The sequence below is a fragment of the Gouania willdenowi genome, chromosome 18 (assembly GCF_900634775.1).
Source record: "Gouania willdenowi chromosome 18, fGouWil2.1, whole genome shotgun sequence".
Classification (NCBI taxonomy): domain Eukaryota; kingdom Metazoa; phylum Chordata; class Actinopteri; order Blenniiformes; family Gobiesocidae; genus Gouania; species Gouania willdenowi.
Genome location: NC_041061.1, coordinates 4817276 through 4837500, shown reverse-complemented (window position 1 = coordinate 4837500; position 20225 = coordinate 4817276). Strand labels below are relative to the sequence as shown.

The following is a 20225-nucleotide window of genomic DNA, read 5'->3' as shown; positions in this document are numbered from 1 at the left end:
CTTGCCAACTGGTGACTGCCTGTCAAATCTGTTTGTCACTATGTGGCTCTGTATTAATCAGGATGCTAGCACCAAGTTAACAGTTACACACCCTCTGTCTGTGGTTAACCTATGACCACACAACATTGTGTAAATTGTGTTTGGTTTAATTCTAAACAAGCAAAAACAGCCAGGAACTGGATGGAGAATCACGTGGTGTCAGCAGAGATCACCGCAGCTGCACTTATTTACTAACGTAACCAGTAGACTCAAGACGCCAAGGATAAGTCACAAGAGATGCGCAATTAACTCGGGATAAATATGTAAACAATATGCAACGTTTTCATGCGAAATGTTTGAGGGCGTTGAATTAAAAAAGCTGGTGTCGCAAACCTGATTGTTTTCTTGCCATTTGGTGACAGACGAATAAATGTGTTGTTTGTTAAAGGTAGTGGCTATCCGTACGTAGCTGTATCAATATACCGATATTCTATCCCCGTACGTAGCACCCCTCATTGGTCAGTTTAGGTGACGTGATAGGTAGAGGTGTCCCGATCCAATATCAGCCTGAAAACAAATATCGGATTAAAATTTCCAATTATTTATTCATTTATTTTTGCAATTCATTTTAATTGTTTATTTTATTCATCTGTAGAATATTGTAGATATTATGTTGATGATTAAAATTTATGTAACCAATTGGTTAATAATAATTAGGTCAGTTTTTCTCATACCAACCGTTGCTGATTATTGTTCTCCGAGTAACATCACTTGAGCAAGCCTTTTCTAACATTCCATACTACAAAACAAGTTTTTTTTAATATATATAAATAAAAAGTTAGAAAAGTATGTATGATTCATGCTGATATCGTATCGAATCAATATCGGAAATGAAAAACTTGTATCGGGACATCCCTAGTGATAGGTCACGTGATTAAGACGCTACGTACTTCTGTTTGCTGTTAATGAGTAGATTCCTAAACTACGATGCGGACATACTACGCATTTATGAATTGTTGCGATCTTCATACATAGCGCCCCTCATTGGCCAGTACTTCTGTTTGCTACTAATATACGTACATTTCTAAACTACGTTATGGACTAACTAATCCTAACCCAAAACTACGTTAAGGACTAACTATCCCTAACCCAAACCCTAAACTATGTTACGGACTAACTAACACTAACCCAAAACTAAATACAAACTAACCAACCCTACCTGTAACCCTAAACAACGTTACGGACTAACTAACCCTAACCCATTACAGACTAGCTAACTCTAACCTTCTGAAGTGGAATTGAATTTCTTTCCACCGTGAATTCGTACGTGTATCGCTTGTTCTGCCATTTTTTCTTCTGATTTTTGGTCACATGACTTCCGGTAACGTCATAGGCCACGTACGAATAGCACAAAGTGCTGTCCATACGGCTACGTACGGATAGCCCCTTTGTATGTTAAAAGACATTTTGTTCATTAACGTTTTACATTGGGGAAAATTACTAAATAATATAAACATACAGTGCAAGTCGTCGTTACTAACCTGCCATTGCTGTAAAAACGGAAGCTCGGACCAGCTAGTCAACAACACATACTTTGCGTCAACTTTGACAAAAATATACACCATCGTATCCCTCAAATGAGGTTTGTGAGTTCATTTAAATACACAAAACCACACAATGTAATATAAACTATAAAATGCAAAAACCACGCCTTAAAAACTGGAGTCAAACATCTGGTGTAAGCAGCGGTAACTGCGGAGGCAGCGGCACTGCGGTCATCATTTACTAACAAAACCAGAATAATCACCACACCTGCTAAAAAAAATACAAGAAACATGCTGTTTATTAGGGATTAATGTGCTAGGAATGTGAAAAGTTATCAAAATATTATTTAATTTCTAAAACTGCGCAGTGTGTAAATATAGTAGTCGTTATGACACTAGTCAACAAACAGGGTCTGTACCCCGGTGACGCTAACCCGTGCTAAGGCTAATCAGGATAGCCGTTAAAATGTCACTTCCCGCCGTCGCACAGCCAAAGAAAACGTCCATATTTACACGGAAGTGACACCGGGAGCCTACCTGAGTGCGGTGTCCGTGAAAAGGTGCCTCCTCCTCAGCGTGTCGTGGTTAATAACGGGGAGGATTTGGCCCTTCTGCCGGTTTTTTCTGCACTTTTTTTTGTTCAAACCCCTTGCAGCGGAAACTACGCGGCCACGTCCTTTCAGTCCTCCACGACTCGCCGTAGAGACTGCGGCCGCGCAGGCGTAAAGATAAAAATGTGCCAAAGCAATCTAGGAAATTTAGTTTTCAACAGTAAGGGTTCGGTATTTGTTTTAACACTTTCCGTTACTCCAATAAATAAAATAAACAAAACAAAAATAAAATTAACGTCAGGCAACATCCATCTTTTTTAAGTACAAATGCAAATTATTGTAAAAAAAAAAGTGACTATTTAATAAAATTGAATTTATTAGTTGCTCTTTACAAATAGTCTGTCAAACTATGGTAGCTAGAATTTTTGTTTAAATTGAAAGGTAAAATTTCTTCTATCCATTTTTTGAATGCTTGCACGTGCATGCTCTCTAAAACCGACCTTGAAAATTAAATGTAGTTTTTTTTTTCTTGATGCAGAGAAAATTCGGCAATCTTTTTTTTTCAGGAAGTCAAGGAATCGTTGCAGCCCTACGACCATTTTCTTAAATTCATAAAATTAAAATTGTATTGTATAGAGGGCAAAAAGTGTTCAAAACTCAAGTTAATCACTTACATCATTACGTATTTGTCTTTAAATTTGTAAGTCTATATGAGATTTTGAACTAAGAGTAAACATGAGAAAAAACACCAAAAAATAAAAAGAATCAGGAATGTAATTTTCTTTTTCTTAAAAATATATATCTGTATGAAATCAATGTTTCCTTTGGATGATAAAGTACTTACCAAGTCAGACTTGTGGTCAAATAGATTGTTTAATATTCCTTATATTATTTAAAATAGGTAATAAAACAAGGCTTTTTTCCCCATCAGAGGAACTGCTGAAGTTTGACTGTTAGTGAACGTGTGCTCGAGTGTTGCTCATGTGTGTTTTAACTTTTAGTTTGGAAGTAAAAAAATATACAGTAAACTCATCATTTATTCATGACGATATTAAAAAAAACAAAAAAACATTCCAGACACAAAGCTCAAGGATTAAAAAAAAAAAAAGATCCACAGCTTGGTATTTCTGCTGATTCAGTCCATTTATCGTTCTTCTCCATCCTCTCCGACCTGCTCCTGGTCCCTCACAGGATGGGACGTGGTTGTTGAGTCAGCAGGATGCCGAAGCGTTTCTTCAGGGTGACGCGGTGTCGGGAGAACTTGTCATCAGGTGAGAACCGAGCGGGGTGGGCGGAGCATGTCGGCTTCCCGTCAGGGTTGATTTTCTGTAAAGGGTCGAAGATTAATAAACACGTCTCAACTGATGATTTTTTTGTTAATTTGTTGCCGTTTTGCGTAGTTTTGGAATGTGTGATCATGATTTCTGTTTCTGGAATGCTTGCACATGCGCGCTCTCGAAAGCCGCACTTGTTTACATTATTCTGATGAAATTAACATCTTACAAATAAATCTATAGCTGCAGCTGTGAATTCATTTGGTCCTTGAGTTTTCAGTCGATTATTCGATCAATTAATCTAGTAATAGGATAAAAAATATACATCTGCTTCATAAAAGCTAAATTGTAAATATACAACAAAACTTACATCAATTATGTATCCTAAGTAGAAAAAAAATCTTAAGACAATAAATACAGACATGGTAAAAATAATATTACGTAGATGATTTTTTTTCCCTCTTTGTTGCTAATTATGTAATGTGATTAAAATAAATATCACAGGACAGCATTTCTGGAAAAATCTATGCAGAATAAGATCTTACTCAAACTTATTGTTTTATAAAGTCAGTTTTACATAAATCTAACAATCACTTATATATAAAATTCAATCATTATTTGTGAGGAAAAGGTTAAGAAATTAAATCAACATGCTCAAAATAGGGAATATAAAATGTTCAAGATGAAAAAAATGTGTTATTAATATGATCACAATTTTTTGTGACATTACAAATCGATATTTCTTCCCAGATTCCACTTTTTTTTTAAATTGTACCTTTTATTTTAAATGGACAAAAACATTAACATGACATTTACATAAACACGTGACTATCCAGTTTAATGCGTATTGTACACATTTTTTTAATATTTATTTTTCTTTTACTTGTGATGTGCATTTTTTTTAAATTTTTTTTTTGCTTATGAAACTGTGACTCGTATATTGTTTCTTGAAGATTGATTTAACTTCTCTTTTTGGATAAGGAAACTGAGGATTAAAATCGCAATCATAACTACTATTGAATTGCAATATTCAACAAAATATGAATCGCAATACACATCAAGTACGCACCGAAGTATCGCGGGGGAAAAAAAATAGAATCGGGATCGAGACACAAGCGTATCGTCCCAGCACTAAATTTTTACACGTCAGAGTGAAAAATATTATAAATAAGACATTATGGCTTCAATGAAAAACAGCGCTGTGTTTATAACACTTTTGTATAGAGCAAAAATGTGTCAACTAGCGTTTTGAATACATGTAAATGTCAACTTTTCTTGTCTTGAAGTCCAAAACACTAGGTCGAAAAAACGACGACAAAAATGTCTGAATTTGCAGTGGCTTTAAGATAAACACATGGGTTACAATTTAGTTACAAAGCAACAACGTATGTTATAAATCATGATCTATGGACAGCTTTTATTTTGAAGTTATAGTTTTAAAAGAAAAGAGTGAAAACTGAGAACCAGGAGCACGTGAAACGCAGCACTGGTGTTACCTTCAGGGTGTAAACACGATCTCCTTCCTCGTTCAGGTAAAACTGCAGAAACATGGTGACGATGCGCGTGTCTAACTTGACTTAGTATAAATTAAAAGACCAAAACAGTCTTTAAATGTGTCCAACTTTGCGTCAAACACAACTTTTCCTCGTCTTGAACTCCACGTGCGGTGAAGCCTCTTCCTGAGAGCAGTGGAATTTTCTTCCGGTTTCTCAGGAAGCGCGTGGAGCACCCTGGGAGATGAAGTCTCGGTGACCACGCTGCGCTCTGTTGCCATGGAGATGCGTCGCACAGCCTGAACTCAGGTGTGTTCACTGTCATTTATATATTTCTGAGTAAATATGAATTCACTACATTAAAAAAATACACTTTTTAAACAAAAACAAGTTTAATATTCAGTTTTATTATCAAAATGCAAACCTTCAGACTAAAACATATGAAAATAAAACATAAAAAGTTTATTTTTCTTTTACACGTCAGAGTGAAAAATATTATAAATAAGACATATTATGGCTTCAATGAAAAGAGTAAAACACAGACTTTAGAATACAACTTCAGACCCATTCAGTCTATTTGATTTGGCACAGTTGACAAAAACAATAAAAAGACATACACGAGTGTCATGTTTTTTTTTTTACACACAATAGACAAAATACCAGGACATTTTACAGATTTCCTCCTTTCCTGACAATACATTTCTTTAATCCAGCTTCTTGTTATTAGAACTGTTGTTGTTGTTCCCATTGGCCAGCGGCGTGTCTGACAGACGAAGTCCCGCCTCCTCACCTAGCAAGTGTCCACTCAGCGCTCTCCCGTAGGTCGGATGGCTCGTCAACACGTGCAGCAGATTTCCTGTGGAGACGCAGAGAAAGATTATTTTTTTTGTTTGTTTGTTACCAAGCGACAGCTAAGCCCCGCCCCCTCAGAGACAGACCGTTGAGTACTGACTAGTTTGCTAAAAAAAAGTAGTTCACAGACTAACACTGAGCTCTCATTTTAATTAGTGACTGAATCTGAGACTTTACTAGTTATGTTAAAGAAGGTTTTCAACATTGGGGTCGTTACCCCATGTGGGGTCACCTGGAAATAAAATTAAAATAGGGTCGCCTGAAATGTCTAGTAATAACAAAATAAAATAAAATAATCATTAAAATAATTTTTTTCTAATATATTTTTAAAATGTAATTACTTTTTAAAAATTGCAGCAGTGTCCTTAGAGCAGAGTGTTTTTCAACCTTTGGCTTGTGACCCCATGTGGGGTCGCCTGGAAATAAAATTAAAATAGTGTTGCCTTTTTGCTGTGTTTGTTTTTTCATCTTTGTCAGTGTTTATGTGCTGCATAAAAAAAGGAAATAAAAATAAAGGTAATAAAATTTCCAGGTAATTTTATTACCTGGAAATAAAATTAAAATGGGGTCACCTGAAATGTCTAGTAAGAACAAAATTAAAAAAAATTACTCATTAAAATTAAATTTTAAAAATATATATAAATTATCTATTTTTCATAATCAAAAAACAACAACATTACAGAAATAGAACAAATAACTAAAATAATAATTATTATTTTTCAAATTAAAACACCTCACACAATCTTACAATACCTTCAATTTCTCAAATATAAATCTAGCTAAAAGAAAAAGCAATATAAAAATACAGTCTCTGAGCTGGACGCTTTGTGCACTAATACTGGCTATTTTTTAATTTGAAACACATTATTACAAACATGATCAAAAAACTAATTTTATAGAGAAGAAAAGTCTCTGGGGGGTCGCCAGAAATTTGTGATGTAAAAAAATGGGGTCACGACAAGAAAACGGTTTGGAACCACTGTGTTAGAGCCTAGGTTCCCAAAGTGGGGTACATGTACCCCTAGGGGAACGTGATGGCACTGTAGGAGGTACTTGAGAGAGAGAGAGAGAGAGAGAGAGAGAGAGAGAGAGAGAGAAATTAACAAATAAGATGTCAGACATGAGATGACCGGAAATGATAAAAACTATAGAAATAAATCTATTCAGGAGCCACTAAATCAACCTTGGGACCCCATATGGGGTCACCTGGAGTTTCTGAACAATTAAAATAGATTTTTGCTTTATTTTTTAAAATTATTAGTCTTTAAAAAAATAAAGAAAACACAATTTTAAACTGTATTTTTATACTTTTATGTTGTGTGATATGAATCTATTTAAACTAAAATGCAGTAAAAAAAAAAAAAAAAAAATATATATATATATATATATATATATATATATATATATATGATCAAAAAACAATTTTAGAAGAAAAAAAAATGTCTTTGGGATCACCAGAAATTCTTGATATCAAAATAGGGTCATGATCAAAAAACACTGCATTAAATACTGTTTCTTTCCACTTATTTACAAAAAGTGATTTTTCAAAATATGTGTTAATCACTCATTCATTCCATCATTATGTTCTATAGATGTTTTTAAATAGTTTTCTAAGCAAAATGTTGTAGTCAGACAAAGGGGGGGTACTAGGATTCAGAAATTAGAGAAAGGGGGAACAAGTTGAGCCTAAAAAGGTTTGGAACCACCGTGTTAGAGTCAGTCATCAGTTAAACCAGACACTAGTTTCACCACAACACCCCTCACCTTCAGTGAGGCGACCATCAGTGCACGCCGCCTCGTACAGCTCTGCAGTGTGACGCTGAGGAACGCCCAGCAGCGCCCCCATCAGCTCAGACAGCTGCTCTGCACTCAGACTGCCCTCCCCACTGCTGTCAAAGAGCTGCAACACACACAAAATCACTTTATTTATACTTTCAAAAATCACACTATATTTTTGATTCTATTTATTTAATCATCTTGGAAAATTGAAAAAAAAAAACAAGATTTGTACTTTATTATTTCTACACGAAGAGTAGAATATTAACAAAATCCCTGAATAGATGAGACATTGACAACAATGAGAGAATAATTACAAACGAGATAAAAACACAAGAAAACCAATGAGACAAAAAGACAAAGAAGGGATAAGATATGAAATAGAAGAGACAATTTTATTAAAAGAGAAAAAAATTAGTGATGGCACTCGATTAAAAAACTTTATCTAAATAATTAGAGACTTCGTAATTAATTAATCTTGATTAATCTAAAAATCAATTGTCTGACAGTATTTTTTTTTAAAACTAAAATTATTGCCCGCGAAGCACAGCAACAACTTCTCCTCTGGTTCTCCTGTTTCTTGTGTTGTGCTCTGTGCATCAGTATTACGGCATACCGGGAACTCGTGAAATGAGAACGGTTCCGCGCTGTTTGGAGAGCATTATTTTACTGTAACTAATTAATCATTAAAAAAATTATAAAAGAGAAAAGAAAAAAAATCTAGGATAGATTAGAAAAAGTGTTTAAATAAAACAAATGACATCTTCTAAAAGACAAGAGAAAAACCGTGAGATGAAAATGACAAAAAGAGGAATAAATAAAAAGCAAACCAGGGGGAAAAAAGGGATATTTCTAATGAACAATTTAATTATTTTTTTAATTAATAAAGGTAAAGAAGCAACAGAACTCACAGGGAAGACGAAGTGAAGCAGCTCCTCTAAGTTTTCAGGGTCAGTGAGCGCTGATAGGCTGATGTAGATCTGTGTGAGGTCCACTGAGTCATCCTGACACACACAATAACACACACACACACTTTAACACACATGTATGTGATGCTTCGTCTGCTCAGGTTCACTACAACTGTTCTTATTTCACATAAAGATGCTGCTCTTTGATCACATCCAGGAAAAGCAAGTGTTATGATTTGAGTGGTGGTCATGTTATCTGGTGACTGGTGGACAGCATCATTATGTGAAAACTGCTAATAAAAAAAAATATATTTTTTTTTGTAGTTTTGTATGTTTTTTTGGAGTCTTTTTGTTTATTTTCCTGTAAGTTTGTATATTTGAGTATTTTTTGGGATAATTTTATGTAATTTTGTATATTGTTTGAAGTTATTTGGTGTTTTTTCTGCAATTTTATATATATTTGGGAGTCATTTCATTTATTTTCCTGTTATTTTGTATATTTTTCAGTAATAAGTAATTTTGGCGTAATTTAGAGTACTTTTCTGTTATCTTATTTTGTATATTTTTTTAAGTAATTTTGTGTTTTTACTGCAATTTTATATATACATATATATATATATATATATATATATATTTTTATTTTATTTTTTGAGTCATTTTATCTTCTTTTAATTTAATATTTTTGTGTATTATTCTGTAATCTCATTTGGTGTATTTTTCGGTAATTTTTAATATTTTATTTGTATATTTTTGAAGTAATTTTTTGTATATTTCTGTAATGTTATATTTTTTGTAATTGAACACACTCTTCACTAACGTTTAACAGCTTTAAATCTCAGCTTGTGCTGTGACGTGCCACGTACTTTAACAGTCACCAGCTGACCTCGTACACCCACAGCAGGTAAACACGTTCTCACCTTAGAGAACAACCCACAGACGTGAGTCGTCGTCTGCCTGTCAGACAGTGACAGGATGGAGTGAAGCTCGTCCACGCTGACCTTTGACCCCGAAGCTGCTCGACACCTCTCCAGCATCCTGTGACGAGCCTGGGCCACCTGAGCCGCTGTCAGTCTGACACACGGGAGAAAGACGTGAGAAATGAATAAGATTTATAGTCAGGAGGAGATTATATTAGCACTTTGTGTGTTCGTTACCCGTCACTGTGCAGCAGAGTCAGCATTTCTTTAGCAGGAGACTCCAGAGGGAGAGAAAGACCCCCCAGTTTCCTGACGGGAATGCCCCCCTCCATCACGTAGTCTGTAGCTGGAACCCCCAGAGCTCTGAGGGACACCAGATAAAATGGTTATCAAAAACACCAAGACATGAAATAGACGCTGTGGGAGTAATTTTAAATCACTGTATCACACCCAAACATAAATATTAGCATCCATGCAAAATAAATACACTTTAAAAAACATAACGTTTCAACAGATTTATCAGGAACTTTACAATTATTCAAGTGGAGTTTCTTTGAATTTGTGACAAATTCAATGAAACTCCAATATTTGCAGGGGTTGCCAGTTTTCCCATGCTTTTGTAACACAATGGAAGTCATTTTTACTCTTGAATTGTTGGAGCAAACCTAGTTCTGTCAAAATCCTCATCAATCCTCAAATTATTTGACAAAATTTCCCCAAACTGAAACAATATTGTCACATCATATTGTGTAATTGCAGAAAAAAGTGTTTCCATGGCACTTTTGCGATACAATTCAATATCAAAACGTCTGGAAAAACCTCCTCATGGAAGCGTGAAAACTTTTTTGTGATATTTCAGTGTTTCCATTACCAGCTTTTATTTATTTATTTTATTTAGATTCTGCACATTTCCAAGGGTTATTAAAATGCAGCTGCTTTTTCGATCAAACGATCATATAATCCCATTGGTCAGCAGCTCCTTTTCAAGCAAAAACCATTCATGAGCTCCTTTGCATTGACCATTTATGATGGAATGTGGGCGTGTCAAGGGCGGCATATGAGGTGAAATCTTCTGCACGTAGCTGGGCTGTAATTATAAAGGGAAAAGTGCTTTCACGTGAGCTACACACAGTTTTATAAATTCATTTGGTTTTTTTCGCCGTAGAACACTCCTTACCCCTTTAGCGCTAAAAAAAATATCTGTAATATTACGTGTATCTGTAAAAGTCAGGTTTTTATATTAGCTCTGTCTGCTAGCGCGTAGCATCTCTTCTTCACTGTGCAGAATAGCTGCATCCCAACCAAACACTGTGTTACCAGCGCCCTCTGCTGGTCCAAACAAATATCTGGTGGCTGCAACTGAAGGAAAACAATCATTCTCTCTAAACATTTCCCCAATAATATAATAAATCTTACCATTCACAACATTACTGAATTCAGCTGAATTAAATAAACATCATCTTTAAGAAAGATTCAACAAAGAAAAGAGTCGCTGGTCAGAAAACTTCAGACCAAATTTGGAAAAAAGTAGATTTTTAAGGGGTTTTTAATTCTTCTCTATGGAATTGAATATGTTTTTTTTTTTTTTTTTTTTTTTAAACATTCATGATCAATAACATCATGAATCATGAATTAAAAGTCCTGCATCCAGGGTACTGGGTTACAAAAATCAGAAATGTAAGGGTATATGTAAGAGATATTATGAATATGAATGTGCATGTGTTAGATATATCATGAATATTAATGGGAATTGATACAAATAAACATTACCAAAACACAAAAATGATGTTAATCATGCAGATATGTTTATAGTGACAAACAGCATTCTACAGAGGACTACTATGAGAGCAAGCACCCATACTACTGCTATACTATAAGTTGGTACATTTTCAACTGGAAAGAGGTAAACTGATAATGATGCTCAATTCTTTGTCATCATTTTCATGGATACCAGATTTCAACTTGTAAATGCATCATGCAAACAAAAACTAGGTGAGAAAATACATCATGCTAAGAAAAGTGCTACAAAATAGACAGAAGAAAAGCCGCAAATGCACCAAAAGTCACCATATAGCATCATTTTTGCAAAATTTTCAGGGGGGGGGGTGTATGCTCCCCCCACCCCCCCAGGTGTCATGCGTCATCAGTGCGCAGCAGCGGCAAGTGCAACTCGCCACAAGTTTTAGACTTCTACTTTTTTTTTTTTTTTTTAAAGCCTACTACTTTACTTTTTCTGGACATCGCTCTACATTGCGTTAATTTGACATAAAATGAACTATTAAGCTTATTTAGCACGTTTGTTGTGATTTCAGGAGTTTTCAACAGAAATCATCCAAACAGAGAAAGATGATGAAAACAGAGCAGGACGAACTGACCTGGCCATGAGTTTCTGCACATTGTCTGCGTACAGCTCAGGGTTCTCCTTCTCCTCCTCTGACGGTTTGTAAACAGGAAGGAACTGTAGAACCATAAACACACATTCACTCACACACCGATACGCCCAACACGAGCCAATCAGAGAGCGACGTTACTACCTCCACGGTCATGTTGGTGTAGAGCTGAGAGGTGGTGTGCCACACCGCATCCAACCTGAGACACAGGCAGCCAATCAGAGACAGCGCAGCAAACACAGAGGAATCAGAGAGAGGACAAACACTCACCACGTGGATCCTTTGTACGTCCAGCGTACCGTGTCCTGATGGGAAGTCACATAAACTCATCACACACATAAACTGGCTGTGATTATTAACTATTTATTACAGTGTTTACACTGTTTGACGCTATGAAAATTATAGCTGTGCAGCGGTCATTTCATATTCCTTCCAAATACCAATGACAGATGGGGAAACTAAAGATGTTTAACTTCCTCTGGAAATGCTTTAATCCATTGTGAATTAAATGTAGTTTATTTTTTATTAATTGAACATTTTATAGACCTTTTGTCTATTAAAACATTGTTAGAAATGGAAAAAAAAAAAAACTGTATTTTGTCTGTTTTTGGTGTCATTTTGTGTATTTTTTGTAATTTTGTATGTTGTTTACAGTCATTTGGTGTTTTTGCTGTAATTTTGTAAATATTTCTAAGTCATTTTGTGTGTTTTCTGTGATTTTGTGCATTTTATAGTCATGTTGTGTATCTTTCTATAATTTTGTATATTTTTTGGAGTAATTTTGTGTATTTTTTGAAGTAATTTTGTGTATTTTTTGTAACTTTGTATATTTTTTGTAACTTTGTATATCTTTTAGAGTAATTTTGTGTATTTTTCTGTAATTTCATATTTTTAGAGTTATGTGTATTATTCTGTAATTTTGCCTATATTTTGGAGTCATTTTGTGTATTTTACTGTAATTTCATATATTTTGAGCCATTTTGTGTATTCGTATTAATTTTTTTTGGAGTCGTGTGTTATTTTCCTTTGATTTCGTAAATTTTTTGGACCCATTTTGTGTATTTTTATGTTGTCTCATATTTTTTGGAGTCGTGTAAATTTGTAAATTGGTTGAAGTCATTTGTTTATTTTCTTTGTAATTTAGTATATTTTCTGGAGTAATTTTGTGAATTTTTCTGTAATTATTCTTATATTATTCTTTTTTGTAAACATTTTGTATATAAATATAAAAGTTGTACTTATAATCCAATGAGAGGCTCCACAGGTTAGAGAAGTGACATTAGTGTGTAAATAAATCTGCACCAATTACCATAAAGTAAATGATTAGCAGCTCAGGCTGAAAAACCAGTGCTGACTCACCAGCTTGTTGGGGTAACGCAGCAGAACAGGTTGGACTGGCATGCCAGCGACAAAGGCTCCTGAGGAACGAGGAGGAGAGCAGGTGTGACAGAGAGTTAGTCATTGGGAAACATGCTGCTCATCGCACGCACACACGCACACACACACGCACACGATTTACCAGGTTTGAACTTTATCAGCGCCTGGCCGTTTGTGGTCGTGCCCTCTGGAAACATCAGCATCTGAGACGTCATCATAACACAGCCAATCAGAGGACAACCAGGAAGTAAAAGAAGAACAACTCACAAAATGAGAGATTAAAGAGACAAGAGATTTAAAAACTTTAAAGTGAGAAGAGGAAAACATTAGCTAAAAAGATTCAAAACAAAGATAAAGATAAATAAGAACAAGGACAAGACAGATGTAAAAAAAAAGGAAGATCAAAGTAAAAATAAGGAAAAACGAGTAAATCTTGACTGTTTTTACAAATGTGGCCAAAAACCACATTTGGAGTGAAACGTTCGGCCTGATTTTTAGATCATTTAGTAGCGTTTTCAGTCAAAATGACAACTTTATTTGCTCTAAATAATAACCTCTTTTGTTTCCGAAAGAGAATAAAAATCTGTGACCAGGGGGCAACAGTTCCAACTCTGTGGTTTTGTATTAGACAATGAAGCAGAGAAGAAGAGCTCTCCTAAGGGACCTTTTACACAGTACACAGCTCACACTCTGGTGGCTGAAGTTAAGCGAGTGACTGTTGAAGGACTCCCACCCAAAAGGACTTCTCTTCTCAGGGTTTGTGTGTCTTCAACAGTCCGTGTTTTATTAGCTAACTTCAGCCACCAGAGCGTGTCAGCACACTGTTTAAGGTCATGGGCTGAAAAGGTTGTGAACCACTGCCTTAAATAATCTGAATCATTTAAATATTAAATTAATAACAGTAGATTACTCTATTGAGCCTATTTAGCAGGTTTGTGACAAGTTCAGGAAGTTTAATAGCGAGAAAAGTCGTTGAAACAGTCCCTACTTTAGTTGCCTTAAAGACATATACATCATTAAAAAGAAAAATCACTAATGTGTCACGTAAATACATTTTACAAATATTTCTGAGATTTGTTTGCATTTTTTGTAAATAATAAAAAAAAAGTAATCCTAACTGTAGAAATGATCTTGGAGTTATTTTATCTCCTGTTTAATTTCATTATTTTGTTTATTTTGATGCCCTTTTATTGTGAAATACAGCAACAAATGTGTTTTCTGTAACTTTTATGTTTTTTTAGGAGTCACTGTGTATTTTTCTGTAATTTCATATTTCTTTAGAGTCCTGTGTATTTGGTAAAGTAATTTTGTTTATTTTCCTTTCATTTCATACTTTGAGAGTAATTTTATGTATTTTTGAGTTATTTTTAGTATTTGTTCGTAATTTTGTATATTTTTTTGAGTAATTTTGTGTATTTTTCTGTAATCTCATTTTGTATATATTTTTGAAGTCATTTTGTGTATTTTTCTAAAGTCTGAGACAAAAACCAAGAACGTCAGGGATGGAGGTTCAGACCTGAGGCCAGTATCCATTAGACGTCAGCCTCTCCACCAGCTGAGACACTGCGTTCTTCCTGGACTCTGGATCCTTCCTGCTCACTATTACAGACTGGTTAAACTCCAGGAGAGCTGGAAAACAAAATAAAAAAAAACCACTGGGACTTGAATCTGGATCATGGAAACAGGCCTTCCAGAGCAGACTGGAGGCAGAAAAAAGGGTTTGTTTTTACACTTCCCCTTATCAGTGAAAAGCTGGGTGTTTGTTTAAGACACTGGGCGTGGGCTACCTTTCATTCCTGTCCTGTGAACTCACAGGTGAACCTTTCAGTGACTGGAAAACCTTCACAGACAAGTAGTCACACTTTCATTTCATTTTCATATCGTTCCCACACACCTTCAATGTAGAATAATACGAGGGGAAAAAATAAATCGCATAAAATGATAATATTCACAGCCCTATATTTGTCACTATTTACATCCAAATAATAATATTTGTTTTATTTTGAAAACTTGATTTTTGATTTCCATTTTTCCCCTTAAAAAAATAAAAATAAAAATTATTTTAAGTATTTTCTCTTAATTGAAAAATTCATATTGGAAATAAAGTGCAACTGCAAAGCTTTAACAAAAGCAAGGCAAACATTCAACAGATTCAAATCCATAAGAACATTAAAGTTGGCAAAAAAATAATAATAATAAATAAAACATTTAAAATCATCAGGAAAAAAAATAACATCATCAACAAACACATTACATCAACATGCTTGTTCATGTAGATTTTGTTGGGTTTTTTCCCTCTTATTACAAATTTTATATTTTGATAGCACTGAGAGGACTTTTGTTGTCATTTGATATATAAATAAAGTTGAATTGAATTGCACTCGCAATGCATCATGGGACGGTGTAAATGTAGTTGAGGACCCCCTGCTATACTGAGCTGTGCAGAGACCAACCAACACTACATGTCATTTTCACCTGATGAGACCAAAACACTTAAAGGAACTTTAAGGAGCAGGTAGAGAGGAAGCTCACTTTGATTTATTTATTCTGTTCTAGAACACACTTATAGTGGGTCACTGGAGGAGCCAAAGATTGTGCTTCAAGAAGTTGGAAGGAACGTGAAGCTCAACATATACACAAAATAACTCCAAAAACACACAAAATGACAGAAAGATGCACAAAATGTCAACAGACGGACACAAGAAAGAACAAAAACAAATAACAAATAACTGAAAAATGCACTAGCAACAAAATAAACAAACAAAAAGGAACCAAAAATACACACAATAACCAGAAAATAAATTAAAAACGACAGAGAAATTTGCAAAATGTAAGAAAAAGTGCAAAATTAATGAGAAAAACAGACAAAAAGTTAGCAAAAATACACAAAACAACAGAAAACTGCACAAGTAACAAAATAAACAGTCAGAAAGGAACCAAAAAACACACAAACAACACAAAACAATCATTTAAACATTTAGAAACTGACCAAAAAAAACACACAAAAATGACAGATTATTTTTATGATATACAGTAGATAATGACAAAGAACGCACAAATCGACAGAAAATGAGTGAAAAATACACAAAATAACAAAATGTCCTTTTCTTTTTGTGCATTTTGAGTCATTTTTCATGTATTTTTGGAACCTTTTCTGTGCTTTTGCTGCTACTTTTCTGTTGACATTTAATCTATTTTGGGGTTTTCTGTTGCTAAAATATCTAATTGATTTATGCGGCGTGTGTGTGTGTGTGTGTGTGTGTGTGTGTGTGTGTGTGTGTGTGTGTGTGTGTGTGTGTGTGTGTGTGTGTGTGTGCGTGTGTGCGTGTGTGTGTGTGTATCTTCTTACCTCCAATGACTGGCAGGCTCTGGTTCTCAGACCTGGACACCACCGTAGCTAGCTCAGTGGGACACAGCACCAGCATGTCCAGGAACCCACTGTGGGGGGCCACCACCAGCATGGGGGCCTCCTTCAGGTCGGCCCTGCGACCTTTGACCTTCATCCACAGGAAGCCCAGAGAGAAGAACACGGCCCGGCTCAGCGTCCGGACGACGGAGTGGTAGAGCCAGCGGCGCCAACCGGTGACGGGCCGGGAACGCTGCTCCTCGCTAAGGCCGACCATACGAAGGCTGGCGATTGGCCACATGATGAGGAAGAAGAAGCCGGCGAGGAAGACCCTCACCGGGAAGAGGAAGGAACCCAGGACTAGTCCCTGTGGAACCACACATCTGTTTACACCAGGGCTTCTCAACCATAAGATGTTTTTCACCAATTTCAACACATTTTTTTTTTTTTTTTAATCATTTTTCTGTAACTACACCAAACTTCCCATATTTGAACCTATTTTTATCACTTTTACTTGCCATATTTTTTGCTCTTTTTATAGCATTTTTGCTATATTACTCCCATTTTTCCCAACTCTCCATCAAATTTCAATGCTTTTTCTGCACATTTTTCCACTTTCACGACATTTTCAACACTTATAAACCCTTTCCACCACTTTTCCAACTATAGTCAAATATGTTGACCCATTATTGTCACTTTTAACCTCTTTTCGCCATATTTCATGCTTACTTTTGCCAATTTAACCACCTTCACAATTTGTCATGCCCATTATTTGCCAGTTTAAACTAATTTTTCTAATATTGACACTTTGAACCCTTTTTACCAGTTTTATTGTCTGTTTTTGACCACTCTAATTTGCTACTTTTAAACAATTTCTATGGTTTTTAAAATCCCATTTCACCACCTTTTTCACCATTTACATCTTTAAGATGACTATATACTATGGCACAAATGATAATTAACTGGATAACAGTGGATATTATTCAGATTGTCAGACATACTTCCCACTGTAGCGCTGGGGATTATGGGAAAGATTGTCATTCATTTGGTTTGTTGTCATTGTAATTGTTCCCAATACTTAAGACAACATTTAGCTTCACGCACACAGTTTACAAAAGAAAAATTATATTTGTGTCGACATTAGCACTATATAAATAAAGTTAAATTGAATTAGCTTGTTCCCATGTGAAAAAAAGGTAATCATACATATTTAGTTTTAAAACTGTTGTTAAATGACCTTAAAAATCATCTGAAAAAAATGAAAGCGCTTCTAAAATAGCACTTTTTTCTTTTATCACTATAAATGTTTGTTTGGTTTTTTTTTTTAATTAAATTTTAGTAAAAGATCATTTTAAAAATTGTATTACAACTGGTTTGTCCTGTAGTTGTTTTTAAGTCTTTCCTAAAATTGCACTCAACACAGTTTTAAACATTTTGGACAGTTGAGTTCTGATTACCAAGAAGAAGATTTGCTTAATTTATCATTCAAAGAATCTAAAATTAAAATTAAATCAAATTTTTTTAAACTACCCCAGTGTTTTTCAACCTTGGGGTCATGAGCCCATGTGGGGTCACCTGAGATGTCTAGTATTTGGCAAAAAAAAAAAAAAAAAGGAAAGAATGCTGATTAAAATTATAGTTAAAAACATTTTTTTCATCATTCGCTTTCAAATTAACACATTACACACAATACTTAAATCTTCTCAAATATAAATATATGTAAAAAGCCCCTGAAGGGAGACAAATTACTATTACTTTTAATGTAAAATGTGTACGTAGAAAACTTTGCTACACACACATGCTAACAGGCTATTGCTAGCGCTTGTACATTTTGCGTGAGCGCACAAATACCGAGTCGGTTCCATGGAAACGAGGCCAATGCTTTGATGAAACTGTTCATTACATAAATATTATTTTTTAAATTAAATAAGTTTTACATGTTGATGTATCAACAAAAACAGAGGAAAATGTACCAAAAACACACAAAATGAGAGAAAAATGCACAAAATATCCACAAAAGTACACAAGTAACAAGCAAAACAGACAAAAATGTAGCATAAACACAAAACGACAGAAAAATAGACAAAAAATGTCAACAAAAGTACACAACAAGCAAAACATATAAAAAACAGACTAAAAACACTAAAAAACTCCAAAAACATCCAAAGCGACAGAAAATGTACAAAATATAAATTAAAAAAAAAGTACACGAGTATCAACAAAAACAGACAAAATTGTACCAAAAACACACAAAATGAGAGAAAAATGCACAAAATATCCACAAAAGTACACAAGTAACAAGCAAAACAGACAAAAATGTAGCATAAACACAAAACGACAGAAAAATAGACAAAAAATGTCAACAAAAGTACACAACAAGCAAAACATATAAAAAACAGACTAAAAACACTAAAAAACTCCAAAAACATCCAAAGCGACAGAAAATGTACAAAATATAAATAAAAAAAAAAGTACACGAGTATCAACAAAAACAGACAAAATTGTACCAAAAACACACAAAATGACAGAAAAATGCACAAAATATTTTTTAAAAAAGTCCACAAAAGTACACAAGTAACAAGAAAAACAGACAAAAATATAGCAAAAACACAAAATAACACATGAAACACACAAAAAGGATGAAGACACAAAACTATCACTAAAAACTAAAAACATCACGAGAAATAACCTCATTGTGTCAAGTTTTCTCTTTGATCTAGTTTTATCTATTTTATTTTACATATTTAGAAGAGTGAACAGTCTGTATGGATTAACATATGTAAATATGTCAGATTTTAACCACATGGTCATTTCCATCAGTTGGCTCTTGTGTTTTGTTTACTATTTTGCATCTTTTCCCCCATTTTATCGTATTGTTTGAGTGTTTATGTTGTAGTAAATAAATAAATACAAACTTTCAATTAACATCTTCCAAGTCACCAATAGAAATAACCTAGATATTAAAGTTTTTGTATAATATATATATATATATATATATATATATATATATATATATAAACCTGTCAATGAGTACTAGACTAAATTTAGTTAAAGAATGTCCAATTGACCAACCAAAAAACCACTTAATTGCTTAAAGGTGGCAGTAATTAACACAATAATTGTAATATTAGGAATGACAACTCTTAAAACTGTAAATGTATCAACATATGTAGGTGAAAAAAGTCGGTTTTGTTGGAGTAATTTACCTTAATCCTCTGGGCCTTGGTCAGCTTCACGACGTGAATGAACGGATTGGGGCACTTCGGCGTTGCTGGGTAACACTTCTCCATGACAACGAGTTTTAACCCCCTACCCCCCTCCCAAAAAAAACGTCAAGTTCAGTTTTTCAAAATAAAATGTAAAAGGTCCAGCAAACTGTTGAAAGGGAGATACGAAGATATGTTACGTATGTTAAACGAAAGGAGGGGAAAACGTTGGTTTACCTTTTAAAATAACCGTCTTTATCTCGCGAGGTTACATAAAAAATAAAAATAAAATAAAAAAATAAAAAACTGACCCTCGGTTAAAATGAAGCGAACGTGCGTGAAAGCGTAAAAAAAACCCAACAATAAACGTTACCAAGTGAAAATACGCATTAACAGCTGAATTAAAGCTAAAGTCTTCGTTCTTTTTAGTGAAACATGATGAAATTTACTCACCGCTCCGACTGACTACCATCCTCCGGCTCTTAAAGCCTCGGTGGGCTCGGCTCACCTGTCCCGCCCTCTGACGCTCAGGGCCGGGCCACGACGGGCGGGTCAGACCGGTCCTAAAAACCAGAAACACTAGTACTATCAGACTGCCTTTATGACACGATT

At 34.6% G+C, this 20225-nt stretch overlaps 3 protein-coding genes across 5 annotated transcripts in view; all 3 read right to left on the bottom strand.

Annotated features, from left to right (window-relative positions):
• The window catches only part of slc12a6 (solute carrier family 12 member 6), a 36418-nt gene extending 34205 nt beyond the window's left edge, over positions 1–2213 (bottom strand). The window contains exon 1 of the mRNA XM_028474709.1: positions 2061–2213. The gene's annotated coding sequence lies outside the window, so the exon portion shown is untranslated. The remainder of the gene's footprint in view (positions 1–2060) is intronic.
• A 952-nt stretch (positions 2214–3165) lies between these two features.
• Positions 3166–5065, bottom strand: nop10 (NOP10 ribonucleoprotein homolog (yeast)). Its single transcript, XM_028474715.1, has 2 exons — positions 4845–5065; positions 3166–3400 (listed from the first exon to the last, which is right to left on the bottom strand). Exons 1-2 carry the CDS (start codon positions 4896–4898, stop codon positions 3260–3262), a joined length of 195 nt encoding a protein of 64 aa, XP_028330516.1. The 5' UTR covers positions 4899–5065; the 3' UTR covers positions 3166–3259.
• Positions 5066–5288: 223 nt separating this feature from the next.
• lpcat4 (lysophosphatidylcholine acyltransferase 4) lies at positions 5289–20225 on the bottom strand. Of its 3 annotated transcripts, XM_028474475.1 has the most exons (14): positions 20067–20225; positions 19614–19716; positions 16411–16774; positions 14578–14690; positions 13204–13264; positions 13044–13102; positions 11955–11989; positions 11829–11883; positions 11670–11752; positions 9532–9657; positions 9295–9448; positions 8381–8473; positions 7458–7593; positions 5289–5697 (listed from the first exon to the last, which is right to left on the bottom strand). In XM_028474475.1, the coding sequence occupies exons 2-14, from the start codon at positions 19695–19697 to the stop codon at positions 5546–5548; spliced, it is 1515 nt and encodes a 504-aa protein (XP_028330276.1). In that variant the 5' UTR covers positions 19698–19716; positions 20067–20225; the 3' UTR covers positions 5289–5545. The 3 variants fall into 3 exon arrangements, with proteins under 3 accessions (XP_028330276.1, XP_028330275.1, XP_028330277.1); XM_028474474.1 differs by having other exon boundaries at positions 19614–20225; XM_028474476.1 differs by lacking the exon at positions 19614–19716 and having other exon boundaries at positions 20067–20224.